Source organism: Canis lupus, chromosome 26, assembly GCF_011100685.1.
Source record: "Canis lupus familiaris isolate Mischka breed German Shepherd chromosome 26, alternate assembly UU_Cfam_GSD_1.0, whole genome shotgun sequence".
Taxonomy (NCBI): domain Eukaryota; kingdom Metazoa; phylum Chordata; class Mammalia; order Carnivora; family Canidae; genus Canis; species Canis lupus.
Genome location: NC_049247.1, coordinates 18677407 through 18693450, shown reverse-complemented (window position 1 = coordinate 18693450; position 16044 = coordinate 18677407). Strand labels below are relative to the sequence as shown.

At 40.5% G+C, this 16044-nt stretch overlaps 1 protein-coding gene across 2 annotated transcripts in view; it reads right to left on the bottom strand.

Annotated features, from left to right (window-relative positions):
* Window positions 1–16044, bottom strand: part of SART3 (spliceosome associated factor 3, U4/U6 recycling protein) — a 37943-nt gene that overhangs the window by 8224 nt on the left and 13675 nt on the right. Inside the window, exons 4-12 of one of the 2 annotated variants that reach the window (XM_038575435.1) lie at window positions 13397–13581; window positions 12192–12297; window positions 10551–10675; window positions 6322–6477; window positions 5239–5377; window positions 4662–4769; window positions 4154–4231; window positions 3977–4035; window positions 2971–3080 (exon numbers count right to left, since the gene is read on the bottom strand). In XM_038575435.1, coding sequence (XP_038431363.1) covers window positions 2971–3080; window positions 3977–4035; window positions 4154–4231; window positions 4662–4769; window positions 5239–5377; window positions 6322–6477; window positions 10551–10675; window positions 12192–12297; window positions 13397–13581 — 1066 coding nt within the window. The remainder of the gene's footprint in view (window positions 1–2970; window positions 3081–3976; window positions 4036–4153; window positions 4232–4661; window positions 4770–5238; window positions 5378–6321; window positions 6478–10550; window positions 10676–12191; window positions 12298–13396; window positions 13582–16044) is intronic. The other variant, XM_038575436.1, reaches the window with a different exon arrangement.

Below are 16044 nucleotides of genomic sequence, written 5' to 3'. Positions count from 1 at the left end.
AGCTTCCAGGAATATCCACAGCTATTTGTATTACTGCTACTTATAATGTTTTCTCCTTTTTCCTCTACTCAAAACTAAGGTTTTCGCCTAAGGTTTTCTCCTAAATCACTCTTTCTTTTAGCCAAGGAGATGCTACTGGAAAATGCACCTAGGACAATAGTCTGCTACCAGGTGTCCTGCCTTGATAGCACTGGCATATGCGACACAGGTGGGAGATCTAAGAATGCTATGTAACTTGATAAAGTCCTTACAGAAATTCTAGGATGCCACCCTACCCAAGGAGAGAAGCGCTAATCCAGAGAATGGTCAGATTTAAACCCCCGAGTTACACATTCTGATACTCACATGGGAAGATACACCATTAATCACAGTAATTATAATAATCTCTTATTAACAACAATTATGAAACACTATGCTCCCATTCCTATTTTTAAAAACTTAAAAATATATATAAATATTATAAATACATATAACAATAGTTAAAAAAAAAAAAACTTAAGAGCAGTAGTTCTCAAAGTATGATCCATGTAGTTCTGAGGGTCTCAAAGACCCTTTCAGGGGACGTGCAAAAGCTATGACTAACCCTAATCCTTAGCACAAATCTAGGCTGCATACATTATTTTATATACTGTGTGTGACAAAAGAAGATATACACATAAAGCACTTTTTCTGCATACCAACATAAAATGGTTGTCACAAAGAAAAGTGTTATCTTTTTGTTTGAGGTGCAAGTTGAACAGTTTTTTTCACAGAACACCTTTTTTACTTGAGGAAACAGTTGAGTGACAAAAACTGTGGTTAGATAGACCTGAATACCTGGCAGACATTTGTGAAAATTAATGAAGTGAGTCCATCACTTCAAGGAAAACCACTGGCTGTTTATTTGTTGCCATGATCAAACTGCAGCCTTTAAGTGAAAATCAGAATTTTGGAAAATCTGTATCCGCCACTTTTTAAAAAAAATATTTTATTTATTTATTCATAAGAGACACAGAGAGGCAAAGATATAGGCAGAGGGAGAAGCAGGCTCCCCCCAGGGATGTGGGACTCAATCCCCCAACTGGGAACATGCCCTGAGCCGAAGGCAGACACCCAACTCCTGAGCCACCCAGGTGTCCCTGTATCTGCTACTTTGAGTTTGACAGCTTCCTACTTAAAAGACTTTTCTACTGGGGAATCTGGGTGGTTCAGTTGAGTGCCCAACTCTTGGTTTCAGCTCCTGTGATCAAGCCCTGTGTCAGGCTCTGTGCTCTTGGGATTCTCTCTCTCTCTCCCCTTCTCTCTTTGCCCCTCCCCACTTGCATGTGCACTCGCTCTCTCTCAAATAAATAAATCTTTTTTAAAAAAAGACTTCTACTAAGATCACTGAGGATATGAACAAACAGGATTTTTTAAATGCTGTATAATGAAATGTGTCAATACTGGAAGAGCTGCATGACTTTGTGAATGAGTATTTTCCAAATGAACAATGCATGTCACAGAAGCACATATGGATAAAAGGTTTATTCAAAATACAAAACAGGGGCAGCCCCAGTGGCTCAGTGGTTTAGCGCCACCTTCAGCCCAGGAATGATCCTGGAGACCCGGGATCGAGTCCCATGTCGGGCTCCCTGCATGGAGCCTGCTTCTCCCTCTGCCTGTGTCTCTGCCTCTGTCTGTCTCTCATGAATAAGTAAATGAAATTTTTAAAAAAATACTTTTTTTCAGGCCAGTGAATATTAATATAACAAAGTCTGAAAAACTCGGTATGGTTTCAGATTCCACACTGAAACTATTTAAAAAACTACCACTTGCTGAATTTTGCCCTAGTGTGAAAAAATATCCACAATTATCTGAAAAGGTTAAAATACCCTTTTCTTTAATATCCTATCTGCAGGAAGCCAAATTTTCTTCATATTCTTCAATGAGAATTCACAACACAGTGAATGCATAAATAGACATCAGAATCCAACTGTCTTCCAAGCCAGACTAAAGATACTTGCCAAACTACAAAACTGTGCCACTTTTCTCACTAAATTATTTTGGAATTTGAAAAACACACAAAATATATTCTTTATGTTAAATGTAATGAATTTACTATTGTGACAATTTTTAATTTCTCAGTTTTCTAATATGGTAATATTACATACATACAACTCACATACACAAAAGCTCTCTACAGTTCTCAAACTTTTAAGAGTATAACAGGTCTTGAGAACAAAAAGCTTGAGAACTGCTGACCTAGAACAATATTCAAGAAGCTTTAATAGTGTCATCTCTGGGGGTGAGATGCTAAGGAACTTTCACTCTCTACCACATAGTTTGGCAAATGCTCTATTTTAATTTGAGCATGTTTTTTTTTTTTTTAAATGGGGGGTAAAACAAAATATTCCCCAAAAAAGTATACAGAAATACATTTACTGACATGCAATGTTCAAGATACAATAAGTAGAAAAGATGGTCTTATTCTTTACATCTTCCCCATGTTAACAACAGTTGGTCATGTCTCATTTATTTAAAATAACTTTTAAAATTTGTAACATGTACTCTGTCATTGCATTTTCTTTTAAAAAAAATTAAGCATAGAAAAATCTCAAAAACCATTAGCTAACAGGGGTTACATCTCTGGATTTATAGATGCAGATAATTTGGGGTTTTTCTCTGTTTTTTAATATCTTCTACTTTTACATACAAAACCAATATAAAAAAATAGTTCTCCAAAAATTCAAATAAAATATTCAGGTCCAAAAATCAAAACAAACCAAAATAACAAACTAAAAGAAATGTTTGGCTGTACAACAAGCCTGGACACAAAATATTAGGTTTAGTTTCCTAACCTCGCCCAGTACACATATAGCCACTAATGAAGGACAGGCGGATAAAGGCCCAAGGCCTGTGGGGAGGAGCAAGCCCAGGCTGGCAGGAGGCAGCCAGGACCCACAACAGCTGACCCCTGATAAGCACCACCAACCCCGCCCCCAGGTTGGTTACCTCTCCAGGTTGTAATACTCGAGCCACATGTTGGCATACTTGGCGTTTCCTTTGGTCATGATGCTGTCCCAGAGTTCCCGAGCTTTCTGCATATTATTGCACAGTCGAGCCTAAAATGCATAAATAGGCTCCACTAGGAAAGACTCAAAACTTGCAACGTTGGCACCTATTACAAAACATACTTTGAACAGAAGTGCCTTAAAACCCCCCACTGATGATCAGTGTTCTGTAACTCCCTGGATATTCCCCAGCCGCACTGCACAGCAACAGGCCCAGCTCAACCACTTCCGGCTTTTAGAGGTGACAAGTCTCAAGCTGTTGGCCTATACTATATGAGAGCTAAGAGCAGGAGCCCACAGGTTTTTATTTTTATCAAGCTTACTACAAAAGTTTAATCCAAGAGGCAATGCAGAGAAAGACTGATCTAGGAGTAGGTAGGTCCTAGCTCTGCCATTTAAGTGACTTGGACAAGTGAACCTCTCTGAACCTGATAGATATTTGTTTTTTTGACCTGACTCCCCCTCAGAAAATAAAACATGATTAGAATTTCACAGTTCTGTGAGCTGATCAAGAGCAGGTTCCATACCTTAGTCACTTGGGGTCCTTGCTCCAACAATAATATCTATTCCCTAATTATTTGTCAAATTTCTGACTCCCACACAACATTCAAGACTTAGGAGCACAGAGCAGGTCTACCTCATTTCCCCAGCACACAGTATAATGCCTGCCAGATAGTACACATCCAGTATACTCTCACAAACCACGCACCAGGGTGGGGCGGTCCACAAGTGAACACCTGGATTTCCGATGTCTGCTGCATAAGTTCTTACCCAAGTACTGGTGTTTCTCTTAAGAAACAGCTGAATGCTCATCAAGCTAGATATAGAACACAAACTCTTAGAGACCCTAGACCATCACCTAGGATTCTGACTCAATGTTAGCCACATTATTACACAAATGTCCTTCAAAGGTGGATGTCACAGACAGATGTGTCAAACACACTTACCTCGATCCTAGCCCAGTTCTGCATGATCATGCAGCTTGGATCTCCACTCTCATTGAAACCTGGAAGAACAGAATTAGTCACAATTAGAAATGAATTTAGAGACAAACAGCCTCTGAGAAGGCATATCCACCAAGAGGAAAGACAAGTGGATCAAGGAGTGAGTGAAGCCACACTTACGCTCCTCTACCTCCTGTTTGAGATACTCCAAGGCGCGAGTGAATGCAGACCTCAGCTCTTCCAGCTCTTTACTGGAGTCTGTTAGAAGTTGCAAGAGAGGATTGGCTTCAGGAAACCGCATACCATGTCTTTTTTGTTTGTTTGTTTAATCCTACAGTGAAACTCCTGGGAGCCTGCTATGCACCTGGCATCATGCTGGGGACACAGAAATAGAATTGCCAGTCCCTGCCCTCATCACATAGTTGGGGAGAAAGACACTAGAACAGAAAGCACAGTATGGAAAATGCTGGCAGGAGCCAGGATAAAATATAAGGACCCTAACTCTTCCTTTACAATTCACAGCAAGACTGGTTAAGGATTTATGTAGCTAAAAGTTCTGGGGGAAAACAGTTGTCAATGGCTGGTCTACATCATTTGCCTAATCATAATGTATTTGGGCAACTAGGACTCTCACCAAAACATGTTAGGAAAAAACTAAGAACTGAATTTGACATGTGAATATAAATACCTTGTTTGAAATCAACCCTTCTCCTCAGATAATCAAGGTACGCCTGCCAAATCTCCACATAATCAGTGGCCTGAATGAAGCCAGCACTCAAAGCTTTCTCGAAGGTCACTAGAATTGAAGAAAAAGCCAGGATTTGTTACCAATTCAAAAGGAAGTTATCAAGAGTTATCAAGATTGTTACAAAAGCCTCCACTGACTATCAAATACTATATGACTTAATAATAATGACAAGATGCAATAAAGTGAAATGGGCTAGAGAGAAAGGTTCAACAGAAAAGCTCCTACAGGATTTGCATGAACTGTGTTCTAGAAAGGGCACGTTCCACAAGATGCCCTGCACTAAAAGAATTCCAGGTCAAGTAAGTTTGGAGAAAAGACTCCCACTTCCTGGAAAATCACAATAAGTGTTAGCATGATAAAAGCTTATAACCAGTTTATTTCCCACTTAGGGCCTTTTTTGTCACTAATACCCAATATCCCAAACCAGCCAGGGAAGGCTGATTTAATGACTATCACAGCACTATGTGTCTGGCCTGGAACAGAAAGCCTAAGACTCTTCCCACAAAAACATTCGCACCAGAAATCACTCGATGGTCAACTCCATGTCTTTCCATGGCCAAGAGGTAACGAGTCCACAGGGCAACTGTCCAGGGGCAGTTTCTAACAGCACGATTATGTACAGATAAAACCAAATCCTTCACTTTCAGCTGCCGATCCTACGATAAAGAAGTCCACAGTTAGGAGATCAAATGCTATCGTTACAGGTTTCACCATCCATGAGACATTTCCAGCACAATCAGCTAACAAAAGAAATCTCCTTAGAAATGCCTCTCATAGGACTGGTTTCCTCAAGAAAGAAATTGTAAGAAGGAATGGGGCAAGAAAAGATGCAATGAGGGGAATGTATAGATGAAAACACCTTAAGAGACATCAACCAATCCGAATGGATGGACCTAGTTTGGATCCTGATTCAAATCTTTTATATCGGGGATCCCTGAGTGGCTCCGTGGTTTAGCGCCTGCCTTTGGCCCAGGGTGTGATCCTGGAGACCCGGGATCGAGTCCCGCATCGGGCTCCTTGCAGGGAGCCTGCTTCTCCCTCTGCCTGTGTCTCTGCCTCTCTTTCTCTTTCTCTCTCTCTCTCTCTGTATCTATCATAAACAAATAAATAAATCTTAAAAAAAAAAAAAACATAAAAAAAATATTTTATATCCACATATTGAAATATTTACAAAGAAATGTGATTTCTGGCTCTGCTTCAAAAATCACACGAAAGGGGGAAGAGGGTTAATGATATAAACGAAACAGACTAGTGCCATGAGTTAACTGTTGGAGCTAGGAGACGGGTCCAGGAGCTTTTCACCCTATAATCTGTGTTCTAATGCTTATGTTTTTTATATACTGAAAAGTTACAAGAAAAAAGTTAATCTGTCAGAAAGTCCTCAGTAACAAGACTGTGCAAGTTTTTTTCACAGTTAGCGATCAATTTGAAATGACTTGAAACACTGGAAAAACTGAGCTGGCAGAGGTGAGAGGAGGATGAGAGGAAAGGGGGAAGCAGAGGGGGTGGCACACAACTAACTCTGGGCACTCCTGCTACTTTTCTTTGAACAGATTCTCAATCAGCAAGGAGGTAAGTTAGAACAGTCAAGTCGTCTTACTAGGTACTGACTGTAGCGGATCCACAGGTCTGGGACGAGGCAGTTCTCAACCAGGGCACGCTCGAAGATCAACTGCACACGAGCAGGGTCACCAATTTTCATCTCAAAATCGATGTATGCTTGATATTCAGCCAGCCTGGGCGCCTCTGCTTGCAACTGAGGCAAAGTATAATGAGGTTGAAATGAGCTACTTGACACTGTCGGGAAACACAACATATCTTCATACTCAATTCTGGCAAAACTGGCTACATCAGTAAGAATCCCCAATCCCAACTGTCAGAACCTCTGGCATGCTGGGGTCTACAACATGATGGGCAGAGTAAGAGTTCACAGTGCCTCTTCACAGCAACAGTTACAAAGGCTCCAGAGACCCTTTTCTACACCTACCCCTAGGCCACAGAGGGTTTCTGATGGGAGCATCCAACAGAAACTGAATGAAAGAAAAAAACCTTTGCCAGTGACCATGGCTAGCCACCCCTCCAAAACAGAAGTCACTTTCTTGGCCCACTGAATGAAGTGAACACAACCACACTGGAGTGATTTTCAGCCTTCATTCCAAGGCTTCTCGTTCCAAATATCAGTTCCTGCCAATGTGCAGGTACATGCAGAACATGAAAGAGACTAGGCTGAATGTGTACTGATCCAAAGACCCACAATCAAAATGCTTTTCAAGCAAAATCCTTACTCAGCTTTTCTCTTCAGCCACATTCTACTAACGGTCGTAACAAAATGAACTAGCCGAGGATTTCATTAATGAGGCTTTGAGAAATCCAACCACATACCAATCATCTACATGTGGAAAAGGGAGGGAGCACAGGCAGGCCAGCAGGAGAGCACACGTGCTCTGAACATGGAAAGATGATGTTTTAGTCTCAGTTTCTCCTTATAATGACAAACCGGTTACCCAGACTGCCATTGAAAACAACCAAAACTGCTAGATTCAATATGAAGAACATCTTTGAAAATCATCAGCAAACTAGCAAAGACACAAGAAATACTAAGGACAAAATCTAGGTGCAGATTAAGCTTTTGCTGGTGAATGATGTACTAAGGATCTGATCTTCACACTGAGGTGTCGTTATCCCCATCCTACATTTGAAGCAACTGATACACACAGAGGCTAAGCATGAGCTCAAAGTCAAAGAGCTAGAAACTAACTGGCAGAGCTAACATTCAAACTTGACGCAGCCCGGCTCTCAAAGTCTCTGTTCCTACTACACCACAAGATACCTAAAAACAGAGCCAAGAAGCCCAACCAACCACAAAAAAAGATATATAAAAAGATATCCAACCCTGGACCTATTGCAATGATATTACAGGACATCAAACAAAACCATTAAGAAAAAAAAAAAAAAAAACCATTAAGATTTTAAAATGGGCCAGAGAGAAAACAAGGATTGCCATCAAGGAAGTTGACTTCTCAGCAGCAACAACAGAAGCCACAAAGAAAGACAGGAGACATAACTCTCAGTCTAGAATTCTACATCCTGAGAAATGAACTTTTAAAGAGCAAATTGAAGACCTTTTCAAATTAAAACCGAAAAAATCTGTTACCAGCAAATATCCAGTGCAGGAGACTCTACTGGGTGTACCTGAAGCAAAATAAAAATGATTCCAGACAACTACGCCAGGATGCAAGGAAAGAAGAGCAAAAGGTAGTGGGAAATGCGCATTGTGAATGTAAGCAGGCTGTATGATGCCAGATTAACTTAATGATGATGCCTTTCAGGTCAAGCAGAAAGGTAAGAAATACAAGAAAACACGAGAATAAGTCTGAGGCATGAAGTTGAAAGTATTTTCTAAGACCAAGACAGGGAGAAAAACACCACTTAAAATGTTGTAGTCAAACACCAAATATTATGGTCAACACAGAAAATCCAAAAAAATCTATAAATCTTTATAAGAATTCAGAAAGTTCAATAGACAAAAAATTAGTATAAAAAACAAATTACAATTTATATACCAAGGACAACAAGAAAAACAAATCTTTTAAAAAGTCAGCATTTTCAATAGGAATCAAAAATAACTTAAAAGGGAGACAGAACATGAAAGACTCCTAAGTCTGGGGAAACAAACTAGGGGTGGTGGAAGGGGAGGTAGATGGGGGGTGGGGTGACTGGGTGACGGGCACTGAGGTGGGCACTTGACGGGATGAGCACTGGGTGTTATTCTATATGTTGGCAAATTGAACACTAATAAAAAATAAATTTATAATAAAAAATAATAATAAAATTAAATATAGACTTAAAAAAATAGCTGACTACTGAGGGAAAAAAAAAAAAACTTAGAAATAGATCTTTAAAAAATGTATTCAAGGAACCAGAAGAAATTACGAATTTATAAAACTTTACAGAAAGATAGGGCCTAAATAGCAACGGCCTATACCATGTTCATAGGTTGGAAGACTCAACATTTAAAAGATGTATATTCAGGGACACCTGGGTGCCTCAGTGGTTGAGCGCCTCCCTTCAGCCCAGGGCATGATCCTGGAGTCCCAGGATCGAGTCCCATATCAGGCTCCCTGCATGGAGCCTGCTTCTCCTTCTGCCTGTGCCTCTGCCTCTCTGTGTGTCTCTCATGAATAAATAAATAAAATCCTTAATAAATAAATAAATAAAAGATGTATATTCTTCCCCAAATCAATCAATGCAATTCCAATAAAAAATTCAACAGGTTTTTAAATAAAATCTGAAAAGCTGATTCTAAATTTAATAGAAATATTAAAAGCTAAACAAAGACAAGACATTCTTGAAGAGGAACAACGTGGATGGGATTCATGTTACCTAAGAGCAAAACTTATGAAACTATCATTATTAGGACAGTGTAATATAAGCCACTGGGGCAGAACAGAAAGCCCAGAAATAGATCCACACCCAAATGGACAGCTAATCTATGACAGATGTGGGCCAGCACATCAATGAGGAAAGGATGGAATTATCAGAATCAGTGCTGGAACAACTGGTTTTCATATGGAAAAATGAAACTGGACCCCACCTCAGGCCATACACAAAAATCAATTCCATATGAAGATCTAAACGTGAAATATACGCCTATAAACTTTCAGAAGAAAACAGAGCTAAGAATATTCACGAGTTTGGAACATGGAGAGATTTCTTAAGCATAACAAAAGCACAAACCCTAAGAGGAAGAATGACAAATCCAGTTAGAGGAAGATTGAGAACTGGTCATCAAAAGATGCCATTAAAGAGACTGAAATGACAAACCACACACTTGGAGGAAACTTTTGCAATACATACTACCAAAAAGTAAGCATTACAGATCCAGGATTCCTACAAATTAATTAGAAAAAAATACAAATGAAAGAAAAATGAGTCAAAGACTTCAAAAGGCATCTCCCAGAAACAGAAATCTCAATGGCCAACAGATGTGCAAAAATGCTCCACTTCGTTAGTGGTCAGAGAAATGCAGATTAAAACAGCAACTTCAGATCCATGAGAGTGGCTATAATTTACATCAATATCCAAGGCTGGTGAGAACAAGCAGAACCCTCAGGTCAGTGAGAACTGCAGGGCAGGAGTGTCAACCGATAACTTGGAGAAACAGTTCAGCACAAGCTTCTGATCTGGCAATTCCATTCCTAAGAACACAGTCTGGAGAAACCCTTTTTGTACGTACACCAAGAGACACTTGCAAGAACAGCCAGAAACCTGTGTCTCTGCCTCTCTGTGTGTCTCCAAGCAACAAACCAGAAAGTGACCCAGCTAGGAACCTGGGTAAGTACACTGTGGCACATGCCTACCACCTCACTGCTGTCAAAGCAGACTATGCTTATCAAATGAGTACAACCCAAAAACAAGTTCAGTGAAATACACAGCACGATTCCGTTATACCAAAGCTCAAAGACAGGCAAAATTAAACAATAATATTAATCAAGGATACGTTTATAGATTGTAAAACTATAAAGAAAAGCAAGGGAATGAGTATCACAAAAGTCAGGAAAGTGATTACCTCTCGGGAGAGGGAAGAGGAGGCAATCGGAGAGGGGCACATAGGAGACTTCTAAGGTACTGGCAATGTTCTATTTCTTAACCTGGGTGGTGGGTACATGGACGTTCACTTTATTATTAGTATGTAAACTGTACGTACACATTTATACACTCTACAGATTTGACAACAAAACAAATTTTAAAGATACGGTTTTACTTGCAACTATTGATTAGGGAAAAATTTGCAGGGAGAAGTTTACCATAAAGGAGGCCAACACTTACCAGTGCTTCTTCATATGGTTTGTATCTCTCCAACTGCTGTAGTGCTTTGTTGTAGTTCTGAATTACCGACTCTGGGATTGGGTCTTCTGACCATTCTTCATACTCTGCAAATGTGGCCTCCATATCTATTGAAAGATGGATTCAGCCCCGTAGGTCTTGCCATTGGGTTTTATCAACCCAGAGATGTAACCACGAGACTCAAATGTTGCAGCCCCTCCCAAATCAGTGGCCACAGCAACTCTTATGATCAAATCTTCTACTGGGCCCAGACTTGACCTTATATTCTGTCTCAAAGCAATTCCCCAGGAAGCCCTACCAACTAATTAATCAGCTAATTAAATAATAGCAACACTTACCTAGTGCTTCCTATGTTCTAACACTGTCTATCCACTAACTCATTCTATTTTTCCAACTCTATGGAGTAGGTTCTATTGTGATCCCCATGTTGCACTTGAAGAAACACCAAGTAGAAGGTTACATCAATTGTCTGCAGTTCACAGTAGAGCAAGGCCTTCAACCAGGCAGTCTGGCTTAAGTTCATGCTCTACTCACTGTACTATGGCGTGGCACACTGGTATATGAGATGAAACCTACAGGCTGCTCAGTTCTAGCCTTTTCTGAATGTCACCCAAGGATTCAACTGGAAAGTCACTTTATAATTTGTTAAATCAAATCCAAATAAACGGGGATCCCTGGGTGGCTCAGTGGTTTAGCGCCTGCTTTCAGCCCAGGACATGATCCTGGAATCCCAGGATCAAGTCCTGCATCAGGCTCCCTGCATGTAACCTGCTTCTCCCTCTGCCTGTGTCTCTGCCTCTCTCTCTCTCTCTCTCTCTCTCTCTCTGTATCTCTCATGAATAAATAAATATAATCTTAAAAAAAATCCAAATAAACCACAAAGTAAAAAGAGAAATTACATCTGGGTTCAAGTAGTTGTCCAGAGGTGCCAAGGGTGTTACAATGTGTAAGTATGCCTAGGGAACAAACAAGATGACAGCACCAAATTCTTCCCATAACCAGAAAAATCCCCCAGGCACTGCTCATGCCTAAGCTCCAGAGCTTCAAAGGCTTGGCTTACCAAAATACATTCACCCAAACAGGAAAATCCTTCCCAAACCCCCAAGAAATTCAGATGTAAACACTTCCAATCAACAGAGCTCCTGAACCAAATCACCCCCACAGAAGAATGATACAAGCCCATTGAAAATCTCCATTCTGATACAAAGAGGTTATTGCTAAGAAGAAAATGCTCACAATGGAACTCTTACTCAATAAAGTTTCCCCAGAAAATACAGGGGGTCAGTTGTCAGTTTCCCTCTTCCTTATAGTGACTCTACCTCTCCAACAGTGTCTTAATGGAGGAAATGAGTCAGGAAGTCTGGCTTCTAGTTCTGTTGGCTGACCCTCAATCCTCTTCAGCATTAACAATTCAAGGTTATGTTTTTACCAAGGACCTCGTACACGGTGACACTGTCCAGTGAGAGTTAGAACACCAGCAACATCTGCCTCACAAGATGCTGGGAAAACCTAGTAGTAATAGGACATACCCCAAAGCATTTTAAAAACCATGGAGGAAAAAAAAATAATAAAATAAAATAAAAACCATGGAGGGCCAGATGTTGACAGGTCAGTTTCTCTTACCATAGAGTGGGATCGCCAGCTGTCGCCGGAAGAGATTGTGGACTTTCTCCAGCTGTGAATCAAAGGTTTGTTCCCGGTCAAAAGGGGAAAGGAAGCCAGCTATGGGCTAAAGAAGCAAATTTATAGTAAATGACAAACTTTGTGGTCCTCCCTACTTCAAAAAATATTTCAACAAATTTTTTAGTTCAAACTAAAAAAAAAAGTGACACCTGCTATATGAGGTATTGTGTCAAATGCTGCAAGTGGCATAAAAACGGTTGTCTCTGCTACCCCATTTATGATGGGGTGAAAAGTAAAAATACAAAAAATGTATATATTGACTACATATGCACATTACGTATATGAGTACAATGAAGCAGAATGTAAACATCACAAGGCAAGTATCACAAGTAGCAAAGTACTGGGACTTGCTTTCAGCTGGTTTTTAAGGCTGAGTTTTGTTATGAAGGGAGGAAATCAGGAAAGACTCCTGGAGGAGCTGGCATTTGGGATACATCTGCAGGCTCTCCTGAAGTAGTTCAAGAAGGAAATGGACTCCCAGTCAAAGGATCAGTGTAAGTACAGTAGAGAGCAAAGGTACGACTGTCGAGGAGGGTGTGGGAGGAAGGCAGGGTCATGTCTGATGCTAGAGGGCCACATATGTCAGCCAAAGGAGTTAGCCCTGATGCCTCAGGCAGGATAAGCCGAAGGTATCACTGCAGACTTTTCAATAGGAATGTAATCAACAAGGGACTGGGCTACTTTAATAATGGTCTAACTACTAGGGGGCTCCACAAGGTACCAAGGGTAACTGCATGCATGCACACCAACACAGGGGAAGGGGACACGGAGAACTGTAAAATCCTTAAATCAGAGTTTAAAAAACCCAATTATGATGGGATCAAATCTCTTGCAGTTACTATTATATATGATTGATAAGTATACAGATATATATTTTTGGAGTGACATGGTTTTTCTTGTATATTCACCTGGAACCAGTAACTGAAACAGTATTTTTAAATATCAGAAAAAATATAGAGTCCTCTGCTTTTCAGTCAAAGAAATCATCCTTGCTGTTCCATAAAGACTACCAATTTTACCTTTCTGCCCACCCACACCAAGGGATTTGCAAAGACCATTTGGTTATCTGTGTTCTTCCAAAGCTATGTACAAAGATAGCCCCCACTATTCAAAAGCAAACAGTGGTTAGAGACAGGGGCACTCACCCGAGCAGCTTCCACAATCGCACTTTCAAACTCCCGGTAAGCCTCCCAGATGGCAAGTCCTTTGGTCATATGTAAGCCAACTGATGAGAGTGCCCTTTCAAACACAGAGCGGACTTTCTCAAGGCCACCCTTCTGACCAATTCCACCGACTGAGTATTGGCCATATTCTAGCCAAATGTTAGGACCTAAGGAGGAGAAGTGCTCTATTAATTCAGGATATGAAATAAATATCCAAATATCAAAACTTTTGTTCTGATGCATCAGAAATGAAAATGTCCATCAAAAGAGTACTCATTCAGGCAGAAAGGCAAGAGCATATCAACAAGCATCCCAATTTATGTATATTACTAATACTGCAGCTAGAAAAGAAAGTAGATCTTAAACACTGTTCCTACTAGGTTACAATAATTGAGATTTTACTGCATAAACAGAACATGTCAGCAGGTAGTATGTAATACACTCATGATTATAAAGCCTATTTGTTAAAATGGAAGGAATTCAATGAAAATTCAATGAAAAAACTTGATGAAAACAGTTACAAATCTGAGACAATTTTCAGAAAAATTTCAAAGCCTAGAATTCTTTAACTTTTGAAATTTTTTAACTCTCTGGTCAAAGTCAAAGAACAAATTAAAACCACCAATCCTGGGATCCCTGGGTGGCGCAGCGGTTTAGCGCCTGCCTTTGGCCCAGGGCGCGATCCTGGAGACCCGGGATCGAATCCCACGTCGGGCCTGCTTCTCCCTCTGCCTATGTCTCTGCCTCTCTCTCTCTGTGTGACTATCATAAATTTAAAAAAAAAAAAAAATTAAAAAAAAAAAATTTAAAACCACCAATCCTGTAACCAGAAGTCTTTATGTTAGGTCTCTTATTTGTAATGTTTAAACAGCAACAACAGAAAAGACCCAATTGCCTTGTTTTTTGTCACTTTCTTCTTAAACTTAATATACTCATCCCTGCGGCTTTAAGAGCAGACTAATGAATTAAACTCTTTAGGAATGCAGTGGTTCCCACTGTACACTTTTTGCCTATTAAGTCACTTTTCAGAGATCTGAAAATAATCTCATAGGCCTATCCACTAACCTTGTAAAATAAAAATACATAAAGGATAAAGAAGCCAATTTGAGAATCACTGTATGTTTCCCCAAGGCTTGCTTTTTCATTGAAACAGGTTTATTTCAGAGAACTTAGACAGCGTTTGTTAGCTATTTCGTTTTAGCTCACCAGTACAGAGTTGCCATATGGGTTGCAAACAAAAAAGAAAGTGAGGGGCGACTGCTGGTTCAATTAGTAGAGCATGCAACTTGATCTCAGGGTTGTGAGTTCGAGCCCCATGTTGGGTGTGAAGATTACTTAAAAATCTTAAAAAGGAAAAGAACTAGATAGATAACTCTTGGAGCTGAAGCCCTTGGAGATGATAAGTAACATTTACATATCATCTATGAAACAGCTCCTCCTGGGAAAGAAGGCAATTTTCAATGGGTTACCTCACAGCTCCTCCCAATATCTAAATAATCTAGAAAGGGGTAAATATTATGAACGGTATTTTAAATTCAGAAAACCCAAGGATGCAGAGTCCATGACGACTATAAGGCAAATAAAGAACACAACACTAGACCACAGGCTCCAAAGCAGGCATGAAGCTTCTGCATGAGGCTGCCTCCAGAGTCTAAGGAACCCAGTTTTCAAGACTGTTGAAGAGCCAAAAGACCACAGGCATATAATTATTAATGGTACAATGAATACCTCCTGCGCAGTTTGAAATCACTGATGAAATCACTGAGTACCTGCTCAGGAAAAACAGTCTATATTGAGCATCTTCAATGTGCTAAACATAATTAAAACCTAAGAAACAGGGGATCCCTGGGTGGCTCAGTGGTTTAGCGCTGCCTTCAGCCCAGGGCGTGCTCCTGGAGTCCCAGGATCGAGTCCCACGTCAGGCTCCCGGCATGGAGCCTGCTTCTCCCTCTGTCTGTGTCTCTGCACCCCCCACTCTCTCTATGTCTATCATGAATAAATAAATAAAATATTTAAAAAAAAAAAAAAAAAAAACCTAAGAAACAGGCCAAAGTGGCTTCCGAACATTCAAAGAACAAGTGACACAATTTCCATGATCCACGGCTCCTGAAATTAACACAAGAACCCCAAGGGCCCCAAATCAAAACTGCTTCAAGATGGGGCATCTGGGTGGCTCAGCAGTTGAGCGTCTGCCTTTGGCCCAGGGTGTGATCCTGGGGTCCCGGGAGAGAGTCCCGCATCGGGCTCCTTGCGTGGAGCCTGCTTCTCCCTCTGCCTATGTTCTCTGTCTCTCTCTTTCGTGAATAAATAAAATCTTTAAAAAGCAAAAAAACAAAAAAAGAGAAAGATCTAATCTAAATGGTACAGTCATCAGACTTCCTGACCACCGGCAGCCCTGAATCCGTTGGGGGAAAGGCAGGCATCCTGACATCAACACTGAAAGTGAGGTCCGAAGGCAGGGTGACCGCAAACCATCAAGGACCAAAAGGACCGAAAAGCATTACAGTCTGTGGAAGAACAAAAGATCCTTGGAGAAAAAGAACTGGTGCTGTTAATGACTCTGAGACCTTCACAAAGAGGTGACTGGATCATCCCAACACATGGGAACATCACCTTCAGAACGGTCAAGA